At 43.8% G+C, this 24,682-nt stretch overlaps 1 protein-coding gene across 1 annotated transcript; it reads left to right on the top strand.

Moving 5' to 3' along the window:
* Nucleotides 1–434: 434 nt before the first annotated feature.
* apmap (adipocyte plasma membrane associated protein) lies at nt 435–23,111 on the top strand. Its single transcript, XM_015975832.3, has 9 exons — nt 435–742; nt 9,433–9,549; nt 14,008–14,123; nt 14,242–14,334; nt 14,786–14,902; nt 14,971–15,145; nt 15,955–16,089; nt 21,651–21,843; nt 22,089–23,111. The coding sequence occupies exons 1-9, from the start codon at nt 450–452 to the stop codon at nt 22,299–22,301; spliced, it is 1,452 nt and encodes a 483-aa protein (XP_015831318.2). The 5' UTR covers nt 435–449; the 3' UTR covers nt 22,302–23,111.
* The last annotated feature ends 1,571 nt before the right edge of the window (nt 23,112–24,682 follow it).

The following is a 24,682-nucleotide window of genomic DNA, read 5'->3' as shown; positions in this document are numbered from 1 at the left end:
GTTGATCAGAATTTGCAGATCACGTTTTTTTTTTCAATGAGATTTTCCGCAGATTCCTCTTCCAATCGGCATACTAGGAATCAAAACTATATCGAAATAAAACGCTTTGAAAAACTGAGAGTTAGTCCCGGTTCCAATCGATGCTTGATAGGTGCTTCAGTGTTTAAGTAAACAAAGGAAATGTTTCCATTTGTCAAAAGCTCTTGCTTCATCTGAAAATGGTTCATAAAAGCAAGACAAATACATGTACACATATACAGTCTAATATAAGTCATTGTTTCCAGTTGTAGAATGGAAGATAGGTTGAGTGCGCCCCACCCCCAGTTCATTATTGGTACCCCTTGTGCCCCCCTCCGTAAAATACTCTGGAGCCGCCCCTGCTGTAGAACCTGTGACGTAGCTGGCCTGGTAGTGTTGCTTGTATTAAACCAACCATAACCCAAGGAGAAATGTGTTTTCTAACTAACCAGAATGGCCAGAACTCTGTGGGGTCAGGGCAGGGGTGCAGGGTTCTGCTGGGCCGCTGGGGGCGGTGCCTCGCATTCGCGTCACTTAATAACCACAGAAGAAGAAGTTCGGGTCGTTACCTGTCTCTGGAAGCGGTCCTAAACACAGCTACGGACCATCTACCGAACCGAGCCGGGATTAGTATGAACGATTCGGAAGGAATCCGGTTCCGGCGGCTAAACCGTCCGCAGGTCATCACGGAGGAACTTCCAGAGCGGCGACACAAAGGATCCAGGTGAGACCAGTTCCGGATCAGTCTGCTCAGAACCTGCAAAAGCAAATGTGACCGGGTCAGACGTTGTCAGCGTAGAAAGGTTCGGACGGTTGGTATGTTGAGGGGTGAACAGGTGATGGAGGGTCTGGAATGTTCCGTTTGGTCAGGGCTCGGTTCGGCTGTCTGAATTGTTCTCTGAACTCGACCCAGAGTTCGTCCAGAGTCCGGCTGTGAGAACAGGAACATCAGGACCAGAACCATTAAACTGCTTCTGGAACCAGTTGTTACCTGAAAGTGGGATGGATGGACCCAGATTAAAGGTTCGGTTCCTAACAACTTGAGTCGGTCCTGTTTTGTCCTGCTGGTTCCTGGTGTAGCGCCAATTCAAGAGCAGGGCCGTGCACAGACCTTTGAAGGGCGGGAGCTCAAAGTTAAAAAGGGGACACCTCAGTGAAGCTGACCCCCCACCCACCTGAAAAGTACAATCAAATAGGCTGCGTGGTTAGTGCTTCGTTTGTTCAGAAGGAGAAGACAAAAAGATCTTTTCTATAGCGCCTCTCAAGATAAAAATCACAAGGCGCTTCACAAAAACAAAAAAAGTAAAAACATAAAAAAGAGTTTAGAAAACGATTAAAAATATATTTAAAATGAGCAAAAAATATATATAGACAATTGTGATTAAAAATGTAAAGAAAGAGAGAGAGTGAATAGGAAAGAGGGAAATCAGTGGATCCTGAGGAAGGTGGAATAGGTGGGGAGAGCAGAATAAAGAGAGAGGGGTTGAAGAAGGTCATACAAAAGCCAGCTTTAACAAGTGAGTCTTCAGCTGCTTTTTGAAGGAGACCACTGAGTCCACTGATCTCAGACTCGGGGGGGGGGGGGGGGGGGGAGAGTTCCAGAGTCTGGGGGACACAGCAGCAAATGATCTGTCACCTTTGGTCTTTAGCCTGGTGCGCTGCACAACCAGTAGGCTTTGATCACTGGACCTCGGGGACCTGCTGGGGGTGTAGGGACTAAGAAGATCACCAATAAAAGAAGATGGTGCTTGTCCATGTAAGGCCCTAAAGACCAGAAGCAGGATCTTGAAATGAACCCTGAAGTTGACTGGCAGCCAGTGAAGCTGGAGGAGAAGCGGGGTGATGTGGGTGTGTTTGGAGGACTTGGTCAGAAGCCGAGAACAGGCATTCTGAACCACCTGTAGACGGTTCAGGGAGGTTCTGCTCAGACACGTGAAAAGAGAGTTACAGTAGTCTAAGCGTGAGGAGATGAAGGTGTGGAGAACTGTCTCAAGTTCAGAGCGGGACAGAATGGGACTCAGCTTAGCAATGTTCCTGAGATGGAAGAAGGAAGAGCGAACAAGAGAACTGACATGAGAATCCAGGGTGAGAGCTGGGTCAAAGGTCACGCCAAGATTCCTGACAGAAGGTTTGGTGTGAGAAGCAAGCTGACCAAGAGAGTCTCTGACTTTGTGAACCAGCTTGTCTGGGGCACAGATGAGGATCTCAGTCTTATCTTCATTCAGCTGTAGAAAGTTCCCAGCCATCCAGGTTTTGATAGAGTCTAAGCAGGTGTGTAACAGCTGCAGCTTAGACATCTCATGGGGCTTAAAGGAGATGTACAGCTGGATGTCATCTGCGTAAAGATGGTAGGAGATTCCTTTGAAGGAGCTCAGGATGTGCTTAGGGATGGGTACCGAATTCGGTACTTTTTAAGGTACCGACCGAATTCCATAGTACCGACTGAGCACCGATTCACGTCATTTCAAATGGTGCCTCGTTTCGGTAACCGTCCTTCATAACGAGAACTTGCCAAGACAGCTGCGCATGCGCAAGAGCGTTATGTCATCGCTCGCTGTGAGCGAGTTGTAAACAGAGCAGCATGGTAGAAAGAACGCACGCTAAAGCATGGGTCCACTTCACTAAATGTGATGGTAACCGGGTGATGATGAAACCAGCGACAACGATCTAAGTGAGACATCCTCATCTTAATCTACTCCAGTAGGTAAATAAAATGTTTAAGATAACGTTAGCTTGATTTGTTAGCTTCCGTTTCGCTATTGGTGCGTTCGCTTTCTCCTCGGAACTCCGAATTTCCGACTAGAAGAACATGAACGCGCTCTAAAGTTTGGCTTCACTTTACTAAATGCGACGGGTGATTGGGTGAAGATAAAACCAGTGACAACGATCTAAGTGTGAGGCATCATCGTTTTAATCTGCTCCAGCAGTTAAATAAACTGTTTAAGATAACGTTAGCTTGATATGTTAGCTTCCATTGCCACCGTTGTTATCAGCTAATGGTGCGTTCGCTTTCTCCTCGGAAATTCTAACTTCCCAGTAGGAAAAATCAAATGAAAAAAGACGGCAAAAGGAATGAAGATACACAGTAAATTTAGTTCACAGTAAAGATGTTTGCTTCAGTTTAATTATCAGCTTATAAAACTACAAGGACGATGTTAAAATACAAACAGTTAAATGTTATTTATTGTGTTATTTATCAAATATTGTTATATATTGAGAAAAATATATATTTAATTATAAAAGAGAATTAAATGAATAAACACTCAAAAGTATCGAAAATTGGTACAGTTAAGTACCGGTATAGATTCATAGGTACCGGGAATTAGTACCGAATCGATTCAAATGTCAAAGGTACCCATCCCTAGATCATGTGCTGAAGAGGGAGAAGATAGAGGAGGAAGAGCAGAGGCCCCAGCACAGAACCTTGTGGGACACCATGGGTAAGGGAGGTGGTGGAGGACCTAAACTTGGAGATGGCCACAGAAAAGGAGTGCTCAGACAGATAAGAGGAGACCCACTCGAACAGTTCCTGATAGGTCTACCCAGTCTCTCAGCCTCTCCAGTAGCAGGCGATGGTCAGCAGTGTCAAAGGCTGCTGTCAGGTCCAACAGGACCTGAACAGAACAGTCCCCTGCATCACTGTGATTCAGAAGGTCATTAGAGACCCTAAGAAGAGCTGTTTCAGTAGAATGAGCTCTACGAAAACCTGACTGGAAGCTATCATAGATGTTATGTTCATCAAGAGCAGCTGTGAGTTGTTTAGCCACAAACTTTTCCAAGATCTTGGAGATGAACGGAAGTTTAGAGATGGGTCTGAAGCTGCTGTGGAGAGAGGGGTCGAGACTCGGTTTTATAAGAAGCGGGTGGATTACAGTGTTCTTAAAGTAAGCAGGGACCTGACCAGAAACCAGAGAAGCATTAATTATAGAGAGCACGCTGGGACCGATGGACTGAAAAGCACTTTTAAACAAAGATTAGGGTAAGATGTCGAGGGGGCATGCAGAGGTCTTCATAGAGTTAACTAGTTTGGTTAACTCAGGCAAAGAAACAGGAGCAAAGCTATCTAGGATGATGGGCCTGGTTGGAGTCGGGAGAGGCAGCGATAAGGCTGAAGGAGAGATGCTAGATCTAACCTTATTGACTTTGTCCACAAAGAAAGACAGAAAGTTCTCACAGTCTGTAACAGAGTGGATGGAGGCTGTAGGAGAGGCAGGAGACACGATGCTGCTGATGGTGTTAAACAGCACCTTGGCCCTTTGCTCTGGGACACCAGGTTGGTAAAATTACCGTTTGTGCTGCTGCAGTTCCTGAGATATTACAAGTTTTACTTTGGGGCGATGATGTTACCAGCCCCCAGGTAGCTCCAAAATGAACCAGACCTGTCTCGTTTTTAGTGCTTCTTTTGTGCGGGTAAAAGTGTCATTTGTGCTGATATGGTTCCTGAGATATTACAAGTTTTATTTACAACCTACACCATAATAACACTACTGTTCATAGTTCACCAGCTGGTTTTATACACAGCTGTAGAACTGTTATTTGAATATACACTTTTCTTATTGCTAGTTCTAGTTTTTATGGATGTTATGAATGTTTTGTATGTTTCAGGTTGACCTTTTTTGTATTAAAAACACTTTTCTTTTATTGGTCGGATGAAATATGCTAATTTTTTTAGATAAAAATTTTTGGTTTTCGTGAGCTGTAGCCAAAATCATCCATATTAGAAACAATAAAAGGCTTGAGCTACTTCAGTTGTGTGTAATGAATCTAATACGGTATATATGAAAGTCGACTGTTTATCAGTACATGACAGAAAATAATGAACTTTTATCACAATATGCTAATTTTTTTTGAAGGACCTGTAGATCCACAGTCCAACACATTTCTCAGTTTTATTGTCTGCATTCCTGCTGTGAACTTGGAGCATTAATCTCTGTTTAGGTGTTTGTTTTTAAGTAAAATTTCCTTCTTTTGTTTCAGTGAGACAAACATTGCTTTAAAGGTGTTTTTTCCTACCTTATTTTAAGGTTCTCTATCTCATAGTTAATAAAGTCCATGCTTGTATTTCTTGGTTCTTTTTAAACACAGACAAGAAAAGTTTTCCTTCACTTCATTAATTAACATATCGGCTACTACCTGTAGCCATCCTCAGTAGGGATGGGTACCTTTGACATTTGAATCGATCCGGTACTAATTCCCGGTACCTACGAATCGATACCGGTACTTAACGGTACCAATTTTCGATACTTTTGAGTGTTTATTATTTTAATTCTCTTTTATAATTAAATATATATTTTTCTCAATATATAACAATATTTGATAAATATCACGATAAATAACATTCAACTGTTTGTATTTTAACATCGTCCTTGTAGTTTTATAAGCTGATAATTAAACTGAAGCAAACATCTTTACTGTGAACTAAATTTACTGAGTATCTTCATTTCTTTTGCCGTCTTTTTTCATTTGATTTTTCCTACTGGGAAGTTAGAATTTCCGAGGAGAAAGCGAACGCACCATTAGCTGATAACAACGGTGGCAATAGAAGCTAACATATCAAGCTAACGTTATCTTTAACAGTTTATTTAACTGCTGGAGCAGATTAAAACGATGATGCCTCACACTTAGATCGTTGTCACTGGTTTCATCTTCACCCAATCACCCGTCGCATTTAGTAAAGTGAAGCCAAACTTTAGAGCGCGTTCATGTTCTTCTAGGCGGAAATTCGGAGTTCCGAGGAGAAAGCGAACGCACCATTAGCGAAACGGAAGCTAACATATCAAGGTAACGTTATCTTAAACATTTTATTTACCTACCGGAGCAGACTAAGATGAGGATGTCTCACTTCGATCGTTGTCTGTCGCTGGTTTCATCATCACCCAGTTACCATCACATTTAGTGAAGTGGTCCCGAGTTTTAACGTGCGTTCTGTCTACCATGCTGCTCTGTTTACAGCTCACTCACAGGGACCGACGACATAACGCTCTTGCGCATGCGCAGCTGTCTAGGCAAGTTCTTGTTATGATGGACGGGTACCGAAACGAGGCACCGTTTGAAATGACGTGAATCGGTGCTCGGTCGGTACTATGGAATTCGGTCGGTACCTTTAAAAAGTTCCGAATTCGGTACCCATCCCTAATCCTCAGAGCTGTGACGATGTTGGCGGCGTCGCTTCCTTTTCCATTTATCTGCAAGCAGCCTAGGACAGTGTTGCCCCCTGCTGCTCATGCCTTCCTCGTCGATGACACAGTCCCATGCTAGACTTGGGCGGTATTACGGTATTACCGTATACAGCCGGTGTGGAAAAAATAGCAACGTGTCAGTTCCAATACCGTCATGAAAAAAGAACACGTAGGAGACGAGGATAAAAAACATAAAAATAAGTTTTAGAGTTTTAGAGCATCAACTAATCATCCAAAAATTAACTATTTTCATTAGAAAATACATATGTTCATAAAAGGAACTTGAGCCTACTCTCCCACAGCAATGGATTGTGGGTAATACACATTGTGGATCAAGGGCACAAAAGGGGCGTGATCAACTCCTGCACTTGAGAATCGGGACACTTTATGCACTTGCACCCCTGGTCGGGATTGCGCAATGGAAGGGCGCAAGTGTGGATATGTGAGTATTGGGAAAAGACCGTAGTACCTCCAGCGTGTCATGGGTCTTCCTCTTCCCTCGGGTCTCCTCCTAGTTGGATCTTGAAAACCTTCACCAAGGAGGCTTCTAAAAGACATCCTGACCAGGTGCCCATGCCACATCAACTGGCTCAACATGGAGGAGCAGTGGGTCTACTCTGAGCCCTCGGATGGTTGAGCTTCTAACATTATCTCTAACCTTATAGCCCAGCCACCCTGTGGAGAAAACTTATTTTGGCCACTTTTATCTGTGAGCTCGTTCTTTCAGTCACTACCCAAAGCTCATGAGTATAGGTGACTGGTAAATCAAGACCTTTGCCTTCCTGCTCAGCTCCCACTACAACTTCACCACGACAGACCGCTACAATGCCTGCATCACTGCCGATGCAACACCAATCTGCCTACCGATGTCGCACTCCATTTTTCCCCCTCACTTTTGAACAAAACCCTGAGATACTTAAACTCCTCCATTTGAGGCAATACCTTGTTCCTGACCTGGAGAAGGCATTCTACCCTTTTCCGATTCAAGACCACGGTCTCTGATTTAGAGGAGCTGATTCTCATCCCAGTCGCTTCCCACTCAACTGCGGATTGCTCCAACGAAAGCTGGAGATCACTGTCTGATGAAGCTAACAAGACCACATCATCTGCAAAAAGCAGAGACCTGATCATCAGGCCACCAAAACGGATCCCCTTTGCTTTTTAGCTGCACCAAGAAATCCTCACCCGGAGGCGTCCAAAAGGTATCCTAGTATACCCACCCTTGCTGTAGCCAAGGATGTAGCCAAGGATTAGAATGCCAAGGTCCCTGCCTTTGGCTGCCACCCGACACACAATGCATCCGTCCCCTTTGGCCTCTCCCACGACTAGTGAGCTCATTGAAAGGGGGACACATGTAGGACTGGGCGAAATGGAAAAAGTAGAATATCACGAATTTTCCAATATTTTATCACGATTTTGATTTTATCACGATTTATCCATGAATAGCATAACTTCAATTGCGTATTAAAGAAGAGAAACATTAAATAAATAAACATTTATTCATATTAGGGATAATCAACACAGTGCTAACACACTTATACTTTAAACTCACACCAGAGATGATAAAAGCCCTGAGAGAAACAATTACAAAAATCAGTTTTTCTCGTTTTTCTAGTAACATAACATAAATTTAAATCGTAAACATATTTAAAGTGTAAACATGTCAATTGCAAACATATTGTGCAAACATTAACTTGTTCAAAATACTATGTAGCTCCCAGTTGCTCATGTAGTGGATAGTTAAGCTCAAATACGGCTCTGATGTGCGGCTGGACCAGAGATCGCTTGTGGTAGCAAATAACTGCGCATTCTGAATATTTTCTGCAACGCTCACTTTGCATTCAGCGTACATGCGTGGAATGGCGATGTTCGAAAAATACTTGCGGCTGGAAAACTCGTAGCGCGGATCCAATGTTTTTATCATTTTCTTAAATCCCGCTCCTACTGTTCGCACGGGACACAAATCTTTAACCAAGTGGTACGTCACTGCATCTGTCACACTGTTCCATCGTCTGCTGTTTCTGTCGTAGGGAGTGAGTTTTGTGAGTGTTTCTGTTAGCGTTTGCTGCCAGGAAGAAGCACTAGCCGCTGCCGCTGCAGCCGCAGGCTTTTTAGCTTTAGCTGCCAGCTGGCTCTCATTGTACTGTTTGGGATGCCTTCTTTTCAAGTGATTAAACAAGTTTGTGGTGTTGCCATCACTTGCCTTGACGCTCTCCTTGCAAACTTTGCATATGACGTTTCGCTGCTCTTTTCATCTAGTGAAAAACCAAACCAGTTCCATATAATGGACGAGGCGTTTCTCTTCGGAACGAAAACCTCGTTGTCGCTCTCAGCCGCGGCCGAAGCCATGTTTGTTCACACACAGGTGAAAACAAGCGAGGCACTAATATATTACTATGACTCACTCTGACTGGTTAAGGGTCAAACAAAGGCGTGTCATTCGCCTGGGGTAAGTTCCCTTTTCATTCAAAGGCAGAATTTCAATAGCAGAGCTGTGAATCGTGATAAAAAGGTCTCTCAAAAATGACAGACCGTCAGATGTGTAGATCGTAAAACGGTCTAAAATTGTCATATCGCCCAGCTCTAGACACACGGCTCCTTTTCGAGCTGTGCCTGGCCGAGCTCCATGGATAAAAGCCCGGCCACCAGGCGCTTTCCAACATGCCCCAACTCCAGGCCTGGCTCCAGAAGGGGACCCTGGTGACCCACGTCCAGGCGAGGGAACGCTGCTTCCATTTATGATTTTCCTCGTAAAGGGTCTATGAGCTGCACTTTGTCTGATCTCACACCTAGGACCTGTTTCCCATGGGTGGCCCTACCCAGACAATGTAGCTCCTAGGATCATTGGGAGACTCAAACCCCTCCACCACGGTAAGATGGCATCCCTGGGAGGGGACAGATAAACTAGTAGTAGCACATTCTATGTTAAAATGTGCTTGTTCTGGACTCTGGAAGAGGTTCTGGATTGGAACCAGTTATTTTTTAGTTTATTATTATTATTATTATTATTTTTGTAGTCTTATGATCTGAATCCAAACTGGGAACTGAATTTGGTTCTCATCTGGTTCTGAAACATGACCTGGATCTGATGATCATCTTGGATCTTGGATTATTTAACCTCCAGATATTCAGTCAGTGGTATGAAGGAAGGAGCCCTGAGGAGCTTCATGGTTCTAACTGCGATGTGTGTGTAGTGTCCAAACTTTAACCGAGTGTTTACCGGTTTCCCTGCCAGTACCTACAGCGGGAAGGTGTTCAAGGTCATCCTGCTGTCGTTGGGGGGTTTCCTGCTTCTTCCTCTCCTCGTCATCATCCTCATTCTGGAGTCACCCATCCAGCCAGAGGTCTTCAGGTAAGCCCGAGCAGACCCTGACCTGACCAACTTTTGATAATTTATAAATGTTCTGTATGTTTATATCCTGTTCATCAAAAGAGCAGCTGGTTGTTTCAGGGAAAACTTGTGTTTATTTGACCCTCCAGGGCCACCATCCAGTTCTTATCAGCAATAGCAAAAGCCGTTGCTGGTAACCGTGACCGTCAGCCTCCCGGGGCTGGGTTCTCTCCAGATATGTGGATGCAGACCTACCTGTACACACCTGGAGCCTCCAGGGAAATAGGGTCTGAACATCAGAAATGTTCCAGGAACCTGAACAGCGTTTAAACCAATTTTGGGCTAAAATCATGAGTTATGAACATTTTAGTTTTGATAGGAGGACTTGGGTCGTTGGGATTGAAAGAGGAATAGTCAGTTATTTACGAATGTTGGTGAATGAAGGAACTTAGTGTCCTACTTTGGCTGGAGGCTGCAGACAGGAGTACAGCAAGTGGAGGTCCTATTGGGTCACCCAATGGTCAGCGTAGACCAGGGTGTGGTTCCTGAGTCTGATGGTGGAGATCAAAATAACTTCAACACACCTGGTTTTAATCACCAGGTGTCTCAGATTGGTTACAAACAAGAAGAGGTCTGGAGATTGCGTAAGGTTTTTTCTGCACAAAGTGTGATTTATCAGGGAAGCCGCAGGGTCTTAAAGAATCAAACGAGCATTAAATTCAGGATAGTCAAATTTAAGGTCTTGAAAGTATTACATTTAAGAAAAAAGGTATTAAATTTCAGAAAACTTGCATTATTTTTCAGATGTTATATCATTTTTCAAATGGTAACACATTGTGTCATAAATAGGCTGTTAGATTTCTTAAAAACAAACGAAACACGGTTTACAACATGGTTTTTTAGAAAAATAATACATGTTTTAAATGTTTGTAATTTGAGGCGTCAGGAATTCCTGGTGGTTATCCTGTCTCTCAGCTCAGTTCCTGCCTTGTTCAGCGTTGTCTCACTTATTGGGGCTTTGTACCCAACCTCTGGATGGGGAGTTGGTATTAACTCCCCTCTGACCTTGTGTCCTGGCCCCCCCTTGCCGTAGAATTTTTGTTTTATCTCTTCAATCTCAAGTTGGGATAGCGGTTACTGTTTGTGGATGTTGGAACACTGAGCTACTAGTTGTTTGGCTGTTAGTGTTGAGTGCAGGTTTCGAAGTAACATTCTCCGCATGTAACCCCTCTGACTAGGGCTGCTGGAGCAGTAGCATTTCAACAGATCCAGGTTCTGGCATCTCGCACATTTCCATCCTGTACCAGTAGCCCACTTTTCATCAGGGTGCTCTGGTTCCCCAGCACCTGACACAGACCTCGTTTGGCCGGGCGACTTCTGAGCCGGCAACTCCGTATCAGAAGGTTTGATTACCATATGTGAGAGAATCACAACATTAGGAAATTGCTGTGGTACCTGGTGCAAAAATATAAAGATAAAGATAAGAGAGCTAATATAGGAGTTAAGAGTATAATAATGATAAAATAATAATATAAAGTGGCAATACTTATATCGCATTCATTTTGGTTGCTCTCATCATGGTATGAGGTAGGCAAATGGCACCAAGAAGCTTGCCTAAGGGCCCACACTGGATGCTGGTATGTTTTTGCCTTAGCCCGGTTTTGAACCCATGTCCCCTGCTTGTTAGTCCGGAGCTTAACTTGTTGAGGTATCCAGCAGCTTGGAGGCCCGTATGGGGATGTTGGGGTCATTACTTAAGCCCAACCAATCAAAAACACAGACTCAAGCTCCGTCACCAAGCCCTCCCTTCAAACCTAAACAGACAGCAGTGTGACTTAAACAAGATGCTGCAGCGAGGAGAGGTGGAAGAAATTGTCCCAAAAAAAAGTTCCAGTACTTTACTAGTGTGGCAATTAGTGTTGTCAAAAAAACCGATACCTAGATATTAGGGCTGCACAATATATCGAAAAATTATCGTCATCGTGATAACAGGACGTGCGATAGGCCCATCGCAAAACACGGCAGAAACAGCCATGTTTGGTTCAAACATTTCCATCCATGTCATACATCAGCTTTTTGTAAACCAGCTCTGTTTTTTTACACGGAAGTATTAATTGACCAATCAAATGTAGTCCTTCTGATATGCGGCCAATCAGATGGGTCCATTCACGTAATACGCCCGCCCCCTACATAGACCCTTTTGGAAAGCAAAAGTCGAGGTCTGGAGTGGCCTAGCCAGTCTCCAGACCTCAACCCCATAGAAAATCTGCGGAGGGAGTTGAAAGTCTGTGTTGCTCGGCAACAGCCCCAAAACATCACTGCTCTCGAGAAGATCTGCATAGAGGAATGGGCCAAAATACCAGCTACTGTGTGTGCAAACCTGGCAAAGACCTATAGTAATCGTTTGACCTCTGTTATTGCCAACAAAGGTTATGTTACAAAGTACTGAGTTGAATTTTTATTATTGACCAAATACTTATTTTCCACCCTGATTTACAAATAAATTCTTTAAAAATCCTGCCATGTGAATTCATGGATTTTATTTCACATTCTGTCTCTCACAGTTGAAGTGTACCTATGATGAAAATTACTGACCTCTGTCATCATTTTAAGTGGGAGAACTTGCACAATCAGTGGCTGACTAAATACTTTTTTGCCCCACTGTACCTTTGTCCTACTGTGGAGAAATTCGTTTTCTCCCTTTATTTGACCAACAGAGTTGTTCAAAAGTACAGAACAAAACATATGGCATTATGACAAAAATGCACCTTAAACAGAGTTTAAGCAGCAGAACATCACTCTGCAAATAGTGTATATATATAGTGAGACAATTCATGATTTATAGTGTTAACTTTTGCCAGTTTTTGTATGCACGTTTTAAAAAATGCTGATACTTGAAAGGTTTAAGCACTTTGCACACTTAACTCTTAACATTAAATTTTTGCAATATAAATTGAGGAATGTTATTTTTTGAATAAACTTGTTCAATAAATTGGTGTTTTTAAATAGTATCGAAATCAAGTATAGAGTTTTTTTCCAGTATTGAATCGAGTTTGAAATTTTAGTATCGTGACAACCCTAGTGGCAATATTTTCATTCTTGCAAGTCTGACAAAAAACAAACAACAGTGGTTTGCAACAGAGAACCAATAAAAAACAAGTCTGATAAAACTTGTTTTATTATAAAGTAATGGCCTAAGATGTCCAGGGCTGCACAACAAAGCAGATCCCAGGACAAACATCAGACATCTCAGTCCAGAAAAGTGCAGTTCTAGGAACAGCTAAGATGCCGCACAATAAAATATTTGTTTTGTCGCACGTGTAAATATGTATTTCCGGCCGCAAACTTGGCATTAAATTTGATTGAACAGGCATTAAAAAGCTGTTAAATTTCACCGTGTCAAATCTGGAGCTCCCCCGTTTATGAAGATAACCCTGTTGGGAAAATGTGGCTAAATCAGACAGAAGCACCTGGATTTCTGTCTTTGTTGCCATGGCTACCCATGAAATGCCACACATCATAAGGTAGCTTGCATTGACCGGTAAGGGCAGGCAGCAGGATAAACACCAGATCACATTTCTAGGAAGAGTGTGATTTTGTCAGCTTTGTTTTTCAGGTTGGGAAATTAGTTTCCGTAAACAAATAAAAAAAAATATTTTTTTTTTGCTGACTTTAAAGAACAAGTCACTCCCTTACCAAAATCTTACTCCAGCCAACTTTCCAGTTTGAAAAAAGCACCTGAAGAGGGCCTTGCTTGTTGGACAGGGAGGGCAGGTCTGCTACCCCCCCCCCCCCCACACACACACACCCCACTCGCCTCGGGGACCGTCACTCACAGAGCCAGCCAATTAACACACACGCGCCAGCTGAACTTCAACCAAATGTGCACAAACACTGCTCAGACAGAGAAAAGGCAGCTTTGCCCCGTTCCCGATAGCAAAGCTAGCTCCTGTGCCTCAGAGCGGTCCTTTTGAGGCGGAGGAGTTATTTACTCCTTCACCAGAAGACTGGAGGAAGGGAGGAAGGTTTGTTTTGGAGCCGAGCGGCCCTGAGCCATATCATTTAGCACCGGTAGCTCATGAGGTGCTTTGTTATTCCTACTCCAACTCGCTATGGAGGCGGGGCCTAGCCCGAGACACGGCTGCTTGTGGATCCCACATGGGTCCAGCTAATGTCACAGGAGACCTCCTTTTCTTTGAATTCGGTGTAGTGTGGTATTTTAACAAGAAGAGGGCACCACATTGGGTTTTATATTTTGAATGAGATACACCTCATCAGAAAACAGCTGATTTGGGGATAACTTACTTTTGAAGTTGGGTAGGGATTGTACAAAAGGGGCCCCTGGTGATTAACAGGCTTCTGCAGAGCTGAACATGTGATTCAACCATTGGGTGTGTTGGAGCAGGAAACATCTAAAACATGCTGGGTTTGTCCTGTTTTAACTCTGCTGCCCCCTGCTGGTTATTCCTACTGCTGCAGACTAAAGGAGCCCCCACCAATGAGGGGATGTTGGGAGTCTAACCTGAAGCTCAGAGAAGCCCAGAGACTCTTTGAAAACCAGATCATTGGGCCTGAATCCATCGCTAACATTGGAGGTTTGTAAAGCCCCCCCCCATCCTTCCTCCTGCCTGGGACTCTAGTCTGAGCCCCGAAGGCACCACCAGTCTTGTTTCAAGCCCAGACCGAGTCATGGTGGTTGTCCTCTATCTGCAGATGTCCTCTTCTCTGGAACAGCTGATGGGAAAATCGTGAAGCTGAGTGGTCGAAGAATTGTTACGGTGACCAGGCTTGGGAAAGAGCCATGTGGTGAGACATTAAAATGGCTAACACACCTCAACACCAAACACCTCTCGGGTACTAGACGGTCAGGGTTGTGAGGGGCGGAGCCTATTGATTCAGTTGGCCAGTAACGGACAGGGCTAGCCCTCGTCTAGTGACCTCCCCCACCAATAAAACCAGCAGTCTCAACTACAGCTCACGTCCAACCTTCACCCACTCAACTGTAAGGTCGTAATGGATTGTGTCTTTCATCATCATGAAACAGACCAGAAGAAACTGGTTCCTGCAAAACAGCAGTTTGTGTGTGTCAACGTGCCGTTGAACAACAGGAACCTTTAGCCTGATGAGGTGTTGCCTCAAACTCGTTTCCCAACACTGCTACTAGAGTTGGGGCTAATTTGAGGTCATGAAGAAGCTGCGGTAGAAACAACTACCACTGATGGTCTGATCAGACCAAAGGACTGTTGATGTTCTGCAGGTTCTACAGCAGATGAGCCCAGCTGTGGTCGGCCACTGGGCATCAGAGTCGGACCCAACGGCACTCTGTTTGTAGCTGACGCCTACCTGGGCTTGTTTGAGGTCAGCCCCACGACAGGTAAGTTCTTATTAGTCACGCCCCCTCTCACCTGCTGTTCATGTGTTGTTAAAAACCTTCCTGTGCAGGCGAAGCAACCCGCTTGGTGGCAGGAGGTCAGGTGGTCGCTGGCAGGAAGCTATCATTCATCAACGACGTGACTGTGACGCAGGATGGAAAGAAGGTGTACTTCACCGACTCCAGCAGCAGGTGGCAACGTAGAGACTACATGCACCTGATTATGGAGGCCACCGCTGACGGACGGTATGATACAGCACAGAGCTGGGCTGTCACCATGGTAACGGCATGCTGGAGCATTAAGTCTCGGCTACTTTAGAGCTGGTATTACTCTACGGAACTCCTGAAAGGATTTGTGCACATTACCTAAGCGCCGTTTCCCAGTTGAGGAACACAGTTTAGCTTTTTCTATCTGTTTGAGGATTTCTGTTATCCCGTAAGGGCTCAGGTGTACAACGTACAAACTCCAGATGGGCCGGTCATCCCAGTCAAGCTGCCATCGTCCCCCAACAGGACCACGGAGTCCCCGCTCAGAGCACCAGCTAGCTCTCCTTCCACGGCCTAACCCAAATGACCAGTTTTAGATTCCAGGGATCAGACCTGGTCCTCGATCCATCAAGCACCATACTCCTCATGCTGCCCCTGCAGGTGGTGGGTCCACAGGTGAACCATCCCATGTAGCTGGTTTGGGTTGTGCCTGGTGGGATTAATGGGTAGAATCCGTCCACCAGGTACTCACACATGGGCCCCTATTCTCGGGGCTGTTGTCATTGCCCCTCTTATCTCTCCCCTCGTTGAGGATATATTCACCATGGGGCCTTTAACAGGGGACCTCATGGGGGAACATTTACCTCACCATGGTGAGGTGTAGGGTCCGGGTGGAGAATCAGCACTTCGGAGAACGGGTGAATGAAAATCTGTTATGGGATCAGATCAGATCAGTGAATAATCATCGTGTAGATCCCCAGGTGCCTTTTCTGGCCCTGCCTCCTGTTAACGATGTTTCAAACTAAAATTCTCTATTTCACCTGGTCTTGTTGTGATTTTGGACCCAGGGTGTTGGAGTACGACACAGAAACCAAAGAGCTGACTGTCATCATGGAAAACCTGCGATTCCCAAACGGCATCCAGCTGCTTCCCGATGAAGAGTCTGTTCTTGTGGCAGAGACCACCATGGCCCGCATCCGCAGGTAACTCTGCTACCTCACCTGAAACAGAGGCTTAGCCTGAACCTGGGTCTGTCAAAACTAGAACCTGGATAAGGAACAAGAACATTCCACAACACACATCCTGATGAGCTTCAGCCTCATAAGATGATAACAGATCACATGATTCCATCTGTCCAGATGCCCTCGAGAATCCAAACCCCCCACGGTCTCCAGACCCTCAGGGGCCAAACCCTGGTCTCTGTAGGTTTCATCACCTGATCCAGAGGAGGGTTCATCTGGCTTTAATGCACAACTCATCCTGGGGGATTATTATCATTTTAAAATAATAAAAAAATGTGAAGAAGCTTATTTTTGTTTGAGAGGAGCCAGTTGAGGCGGCTCAGGCTTCTGGTCAGGATGCCTCCTGGACGCCTCCCTGGTGAGGTTTTCCGGACCTAAAGAGAGACCATGTTGGCCACATCTATGTTGTGTTTCTGCTGAAAATGAACTAATGCATTAAGATCTATTGAAAATCATCAAAAACCTTTATACCATACAAGAGCAATTCTCATCAAGCAGACAGCCAGCTAAATACATGGCCACAGTTATAGCAATAAACTAAGTGACTTCCATCAGCTTTTATGAAGAACCAGTGAACGGCTATGAACGCAGGAATGTTTAGATTTAACTTTTCACAAAGAAGCAATACAATTATTTATTTACAAGTGGAGGACAGAAGCTCCTCCCCCCGCACACGGCTGTTCGGGGGGGCGGGGGTGGGGGTCTAATGAACTGCCTCCTTATATCGACCTCGCCGCAACGTAAAGCTCGGATGACTGTTCCACCTGCCTCCATAAACGGGGATCAGAATTCCCAGCCGCTGCAGAAACATGCATTGTGAGAAACCTGCACACTTCTACTGGACTCCGTGGGTTTTTATTTCTGTAATGTCCAGTTTGTTATAAAACCGCAACGGGCCAGCTCCCAATTCAATTTTATTTATATAGCGCCAAATCACGACAAGAGTCGTCTCAAGGACCTTCACACAATAAACATTCCAATACAGGTCAGTTCATTAAGCCAAGCAGTAAAAAGTTTCCTATATAAGGAACCCAGCAGGTTGCATCAAGTCACTGACTTGTGTCAGAGTCTTTACAGCAATCCTCATACTGCGCAAGCATTTAGCGACAGTGGAGAGGAAACTCCCTTTTAACAGGAAGAAACCTCCAGAGGATCCTGGCTCAGTATAAGCAACCATCCACCACGACTCACTGGGGATCGAGAAGACAGAGCAGAGACACACACACACACACACACACACGCACGCACGCACGCACGCACACACACACACACACCAAGTAACGTTTCTATGGTTACATTGTGATTTCTTAGTAAATATTCTATTTGGTGAGAGATAAACTTTATTGTATTTATCCCAGTGAATCTATAATTAAACGGGTAAACTAGTAGTAACACATTCAATATCAAAGAGAGTAAAATGTTATTATCAGGAGAGGGAGAATGTTTAAGTGGTTAGCAGCAGTGTGCTAGACGATGGCCCCCTCCTTGAGGCCACCACAGCTCAGCAGAACATCACTGCAGCTTCTTCTGGGGAGAAAAACACTTAGAGAAAAAATAAAGTTAACAGCTGAAATAGCAGGAAATAATACAGTTAAAGAGCAAATTGTAGAAGAAAGTAGCCGAGTGTGGAAAGGAGTCAGTGTATCCTCCAGCAGTCTAAGCCTATAGCAGCATAACTACAGAGATAACTCTGGATAACCTAGCCTTTTAGATGGAGGCATGTTGGAGGCAGGGCAAGGGAGAGCCGTCTTTACAGACTGTACACTCCACCTCCCTCTACTCCCCCACTTGTCCTGATCCAGGCTAACATCAGATTTTAACCATAGGCCCTATCAAATAAAAATGTTTTAAGCCTAGCCTTAATAGTACACAAGGTGTCTGCCTCACGGACTAAAGCTGGGAGCTGGTTCCACAGGAGAGGAGCCTGATAACTAAAAGATCTGCCTCCCATCCTATTTTTAGATATTCTGAGAACCACCAGTAAACCTGCAGTCTGAGAGCGAAGTGCTCGGTTAGGAACGTATGGAACAACCAGGTCACTGATGTATGATGGAGCTTGATTATTAAGAGCTTTATATGTGAGAAGAAGGATCTTAAAATCTATTCTGAATTTAACAGGCAGCCAATGTAGGGAAGCTAAGACAGGAGAGATATGATCTCTCTTTTTAATTCTCATCAGAACTCTAGCTGCAGCATTTAGGACAAGCTGAAGACTTTTAACTACATTATGTGGACTTCCTGAGAGTAATGAATTACAGTAATCCAGTCTTGATGTAATAAATGCATGAACTAGTTTTTCCACCCTCCACTGATCCAGACTCCGCCTTTGGCTTCGGCTCAGCAGCGATGCCTGCCGCCATGCGTGTCATTTGTTCATCAGGCAGTTTGGATCCACTCATGAACTCTACTTTAACTTGTTGGTAAGTTCGTTCCCTAAGCGCGGCATGGGTAACGGTACCAGGAGTGTCACTTCCACTGGTGTCCATCCTGGTTCGGACTCTCCTGGAGGTTTTTTTCTCTTCTGCTGTGGCCCATGCTCCGTGCTGCTGCTCAGGGTGAAGATACACCAACCCTTCTAACAAAATAATCTTTTAGCCTACAGCTCATGTATGGAAAGCTCGAAGCAAGATTAAAGAAAACGAAACAAAATGAAATCTTCCTTAAATAAGTAAATACTTAAAATTACACTTAATTACAATTTAAGATTTTTAGCATCTGCCTGATCAGTCCCAGTGGCTGCCTGGTGGGATCTGAGTCCCTGTGCTCTGCTGGGTCCCCGGCGGCACTGGTCACCCCTGGGTCCCGGGTCGCTGGGTTCCGTGCTCGGCCGGCTGGGGGTGGGAGGCTGCGGGCTGGCCTGTGAGCTTGCCGCTGATGTCTCTCGGGGCTCTGCCAGCTGCTGGTTGTGGCCCCCCCGGGGCAATCCTCTAGGGCAGGGTCTTTTCTGGTCGCAGTCTCCCTGGGGTCCCTGTGCTCTGGTGCAGCTCCTGGATCTCTGGGACTTGGAGCTCCCTCCATCTCCTACACATCTTTGGGGGCAGATCTGTGGCCCCTCACACTCTCTATTGAATCCTTTTATAGAGAAACCTTACATATACAAGCGTGCGTACACACAGGTGCTCACATGGTGCTCTCAAAAGTATGGACTTGGGCACGTTCAACACATGTCTCAAGGCTGTGGTTGGCGCTAAATGCACTGTGATTTATTATTGTGTGATTGTTCAGTTAAACAATGTTGATTTTATATTTCCTCATCAGGTTGATGCAGTGATAGTTTGATCTTGTTGTATTGTTGTGTGTCCCTTTTCTGTAGGTCTAGAAGCAGACTCTTGTTCATCATTGATTGTTTATTTTTGTGGATCCACCCCCCCCCCCCCCCCTTTTTTTTTTGTCTCTTCCTTTCTCTTTCACCACTGTCTCCGTGTCTGGTCAGAATTATAAAGCATCCAAAAAACAATAACAAAGTTTTAAGTATCAGGTGTGACATTAAAAGCAGACGCTTTGATGCTCCACCTGAGAATAAATCTGTAAGGCTTGTCGCCAGCATTCAGACATCAATTCTGTTTGCTTCACAGCCAGACAGGACACGGGGAGAAAGGAATAAAAAAAACACTTAATGACAATTATCAAAGCAAGACAACCAAGAGTTTTATTATTTTTGCTCTTTTCATTCTTGATTTATAGATTTTTTTAAAATAACATGGAGAATGAACCACACCTTTTTGAGTTACATCCATAGCCATCCCACAAGTTACCTCCTCTAACAGAAACACATCTGCTATGTTTGTTCCCTCGAGTCATATCGACCCTCTGACTTCCAACTGACCTAGTGCTTTATCTGTGTTTGTATTGGACTAAATCGTAACAGTTCAAGGTTCAACTTAATAAACCAGATGTTGGTTATAGTTCCACTGATTTTAAGTTATAGCTCTTTTTGGTAACCTAAAACTAGGAAGTCTCGGTCTTATATGCACTGCCCCATATCTCTAGACCACAAGTCACACGTGGAAGCAACAGAGAAGAATGAAACTTGTAGGACATGCTTTGTTTTGTAGAGAATAGGTTTTAGAAGATTTTTAACATTTTTGTTTTCACGTGATTTATCAAACTTCCAGGTGAGCTTATCATCAATTATCACTGTAAGAAATTATTATTTTAAATAAGACAATGTTTTGATCATATTTAACAATGACTTACTTATATGAAAACTGTTTTCCACTGTAGTCAGAAGCTGTTCTAGGTTTTACCTGAGCAGTAGGGCGGTGTCAGCATTTGAACGTTACAGGGAGAAGGCAGATACCATACGTTATTGATAAAGTGTTGATTTCTGATGTCCATTTGGGTTTAGCTCATCTAGTAAGTAAGTAAGTAAGTAACTTTATTTGTATAGCACCTCTCACAGACAAAAAAGGTCACAACGTGCTTCACAAGTTAAAAGGCAACAACATATAAATACAGTAAAATACAGCCACAATATACATAGTGTCAAATACAACCAATCTGTATGAGACTAAGTTTAAAATGCCTGGAGAAACAAATGGGTTTTAAGATTGCTCTTAAAAACATCAACTGAGTCGATTGAGCGTAATGACAGAGGTAGCTCATTCCAGAGCCTAGGAGCGACGGCCTGGAATGAGCGATCTCCTCGTGTCCTGAACCGAGTACGTGGGACCATTAAAAGGTTTTGATCCAGTGATCTCAGCCTGCGAGAAGGCGTGTAAGGGCAGAGCATGTCTCGAACATACAATGGAGCCAGACCATGCAGCGCTCTGAAAGTCAGCACAAGATCTATACTACAATCACCAAAAAGACGTGCACCTTTCTATCATTTAGGCCACTAAACATAGCAGCAAGTTTTTCACTGAACGTGTCAAGGCATGATCCTGGTGTCCTAGAGGCGCATCATAGCTTTTTCAACATGGTAACACATTCCAATACATCATCTATGGTGCTTGACATCCATTCAATCAGACAAAACTTTTATCTACATAAAAGCAACCTCGCCTCCTTTTTAATTCACCCTGGGCGTTGTAAAGGATCCGTTCCTTCTAGTCCGTTTCTCGTGTTTCTGATGTTAAACTGTTTTAACTTACTTAAGCGTTCTGTAATTTTAGAACCATCGTTAGAGGCTTCTACTATTGAAATGTATGCATTTTCCATTTTAATATACCTGTTGAATTGGCCGTCTGTATGGTGTGGTTGTCTGGGTCAGTGTTATTTTCAGGATCGTGCATGTTGTGCTCTGCGTAGTTAAACCTTTTAAGTTTCAGTTTCTGCGTGTGTAATAATGTTCAATGTCTCAGGATGGAAATCTTAATGTCCAATCTGCTTAGTGACGCGTGACCTAACATTAACTTTACTATTAGGCCATTGTTAATACTTTGTTTAGTAGTTTATCAATGCTTAATAATGCACTAAGAAACATTAATAAAGGTGCCCTTTAACCGAGTTTTTAAAAGCGGTGACATTTAAAATGTGGAGGGCCGGCCTCGGTAGCAGAAGTGTTCGTGTGTCTGTTCCAGGGTCCATGTAGCTGGTCTGAACAAAGGGGGGATGGATACGTTCGTCGACAATCTGCCTGGCTTTCCTGACAACATCCGGCCAAGCTCAACTGGAGGTTACTGGGTGGCCATGTCTGCTGTAAGACCGAACCCTGGCTTCTCAATGCTGGACTTCTTGTCCCAGAGACCCTGGATCAAAAAACTCATTTTCAAGGTAAAAAGATACAAAAAGCTCTTTATTATTAGTGGATTATTCATATTTTTATTTGCATGTTAAAGACTCTTAGTAGTTTGAGTAAAGTCCTACCAAATCCCAGGTGATTCAGTCCTGCAAACCTTTTACTTAGCATCTGTTCGTCATCGTGCATCATATGTTTCCTCCCATTCGTCATTTATTCAGATTGTTTTCTGTTCCATCCTCTGGACTCTCTTTTTTTATTTTATTTTTTTTCCCTCAAGCTCTTCAGTCAAGACGTGCTGATGAAGTTTGTTCCGCGGTACAGTTTAGTGGCGGAGCTTCACGATGGTGGCATCTGCACACGGAGCTTTCATGACCCCAACGGCCTGGTGACGGCCTACGTCAGCGAGGTCCACGAGTACGATGGGCACCTCTACCTGGGCTCTTTTCGCTCACCGTACATCACCAAGCTTGATCTGCAGAAGGTGCAGTAAATGAAAGTCATAAAAAAGAAACATCTGAAAAGTGAAAATGGATGTTTGGGATATTTGTGACTGGCCAATCAGGAGGAAGCGTAACAACCATCTGGCTGTTAGCACTTCTAATCCTTTTCTGCAGCCATGTAAGAAACGAAGATTAAAGTCCCGACACTGGTGACCTGCGTCTCCCCTGCTGGTTGTAATTCATGTTTTCTTAGATCAGAACCTGCTGCCAAACTTGGTATAGACCTGAATAACCTTCTGGATGCGTGTTCGGGAAGGACTCCAAATGTCTGGTCAGACTTCATTTGATTTATTGGATTTTATTTTATTTTTTATTTCAGTACAATTTTGACAGCTAATCACATTCGACAGATTACAACTTAGTGGAAATATGTGAGAAAATTCCTTGAAATCAGAAAATGGAGACTAGTTTGCACCGTGCAGCTTCAAACTCACCGGCTGGCTACTTTCATCGGGCTTCTGTCAGTTCCAACTATACAAATCACACCTTTATCATTTTAGACGATTGTTAAATGTGTTCACGTTGACCTCTTGAGGGTGTTGGCCATGCTAACTCACCCTGCTACGTGTTAGCATGCTACATGTAAGGCTGTGGTTTGAATCCGTTACAGAACCAGGAGTCCCGCCAGGGTTCCGTCTACTCATTTTATGTTTCAAGCTCAAATGTGGATTTTTTAAGCCTTTTGACTTCATGTTGATTATTTTCTTCATCGTATCTTCATCGACGAGCCTACTGCAGGTTATGTTCTGCAGGTCTATAAATTAGTTAGCCTAAAATAAAGAGTTTTGGCATCTAAAATATCAGAAGTTTGTGAGTCCTTTCTTATTTTCTGTGAGTTGAACATCTTGCTCCTCCTCCTCCTCCTCATGATGAGGACACCACGTATGATTTGGCTGGAAAAAACCAACCGGGGGTGATTTCTTCTCCATAGATCAGATGTTTCATCTGTGTTTTGTTTAAGAAGAAACAAATCCTCAGCTTGTATTGTTGATGCTTATTTTTGTAAATAATTTTAACATTCAGGCATCAATGGATTTGTCAGATTTTTACATTTAATGTAAATATTCAGCAGTTTTGGTTTTATTTTAGGACTTCATTTAGATAATTTATTCTTTTGATGAATTTGTTCTGTTGTCACTTTGTTCTCATTCAAAGTCAGTCAAATAAAACATGAATTCTTTTCACGTTTGAACTCAGAATAGTCTGTTTCATCATTTCTCTTGTTTACCTGCATGAATTGTACAAGTAAGACTAATTTGTTTTTGTTGTAAATAAAAACAGAATCACTGAGCTGAGAACATCAAAACAACCGAAGCTGACTTCTGCTTTTTGCCTTTTACGACCCAGTTTTTAAGATTTATTTTAGTCCCCTTTTAAGGTCACATTTTTTAGACGGGGTCAACGTGCAGTAAAACACGTGCAGTAAAACACGTGCAGTAATGTGCCAGGATTCAACAAAGACCTAATTTCTGCTTTCAGTTTGTGGCCCAGTAGCAGGAATAAGGACAAAAACAGCTGAAAGTGAGAGAGCAGATCAGACCCTTTACCCTCTGCAGCATTCACTTGACAGCCCGTGCTGCAAGGCTGCATGGTCACCTGAGTGGGAGGCAGCCTTCCAGGCATCCCAGCTGGCCATCGTGGATGCTATCCGAGCAGTGGCAGAGGTTTACAATGTGGAGAGGCGTACTTGCACATGCTGGCCACCAGGGTGCTTCGGCAGTGGAACAGTGGGCCCACACTATTGTCTACTGGCCCGAGCTATCGAGGGACATCCAGTAGACTAGGGAGAGCTGGGCGGACTGCAACAGCAATGCCCCCTCGCAGGCGGCCGTGCCCCCATGCCGTGACCACCGCCGTCCACATCATTCAAGGAAGTGTTTGCTGACTTCTTTGACTATTTGGGTCATCGCTACCTGGTCAGTGGTGTAACGTTTTGTATTTGGTTACTTAAAAAAAATGGTCAGTACAATATAAATGTAATATTTCATAAAAATATGGTTTATCAATATTGAATCTTTAATATTTGACTGATATAGTTACTTTGGGTATCGCCAGGGAACCAACACTCTATAATAATTTGATTCAGAGGCAAAAATATAGTTTATAAAAATGTATTTCATTACTACGTATTCATCTTACAGAACACAAACACTATTCTCTACTCATACCTATGTTCACAACAGCTTGTAATGGCTAACGTAGCTTAGCTCTCATAGATGTTTGTGCCTGCTAACACAGAAATGGGGACAGTGTATCAATCTGTCAGCCCGATAAAACGTATGAAATGGTCTAAAGCAGCCTTTCTCAAATGGGGGTACGTAAAGAAACTCCAGGGGGTACATCAGAGAAGCAGACTGTCTAAAAAAGAGCT

The sequence above is a fragment of the Nothobranchius furzeri genome, chromosome 12 (genome assembly GCF_043380555.1).
Source record: "Nothobranchius furzeri strain GRZ-AD chromosome 12, NfurGRZ-RIMD1, whole genome shotgun sequence".
Lineage (NCBI taxonomy): Eukaryota > Metazoa > Chordata > Actinopteri > Cyprinodontiformes > Nothobranchiidae > Nothobranchius > Nothobranchius furzeri.
This window is presented reverse-complemented; position numbering and strand designations above follow the sequence as displayed.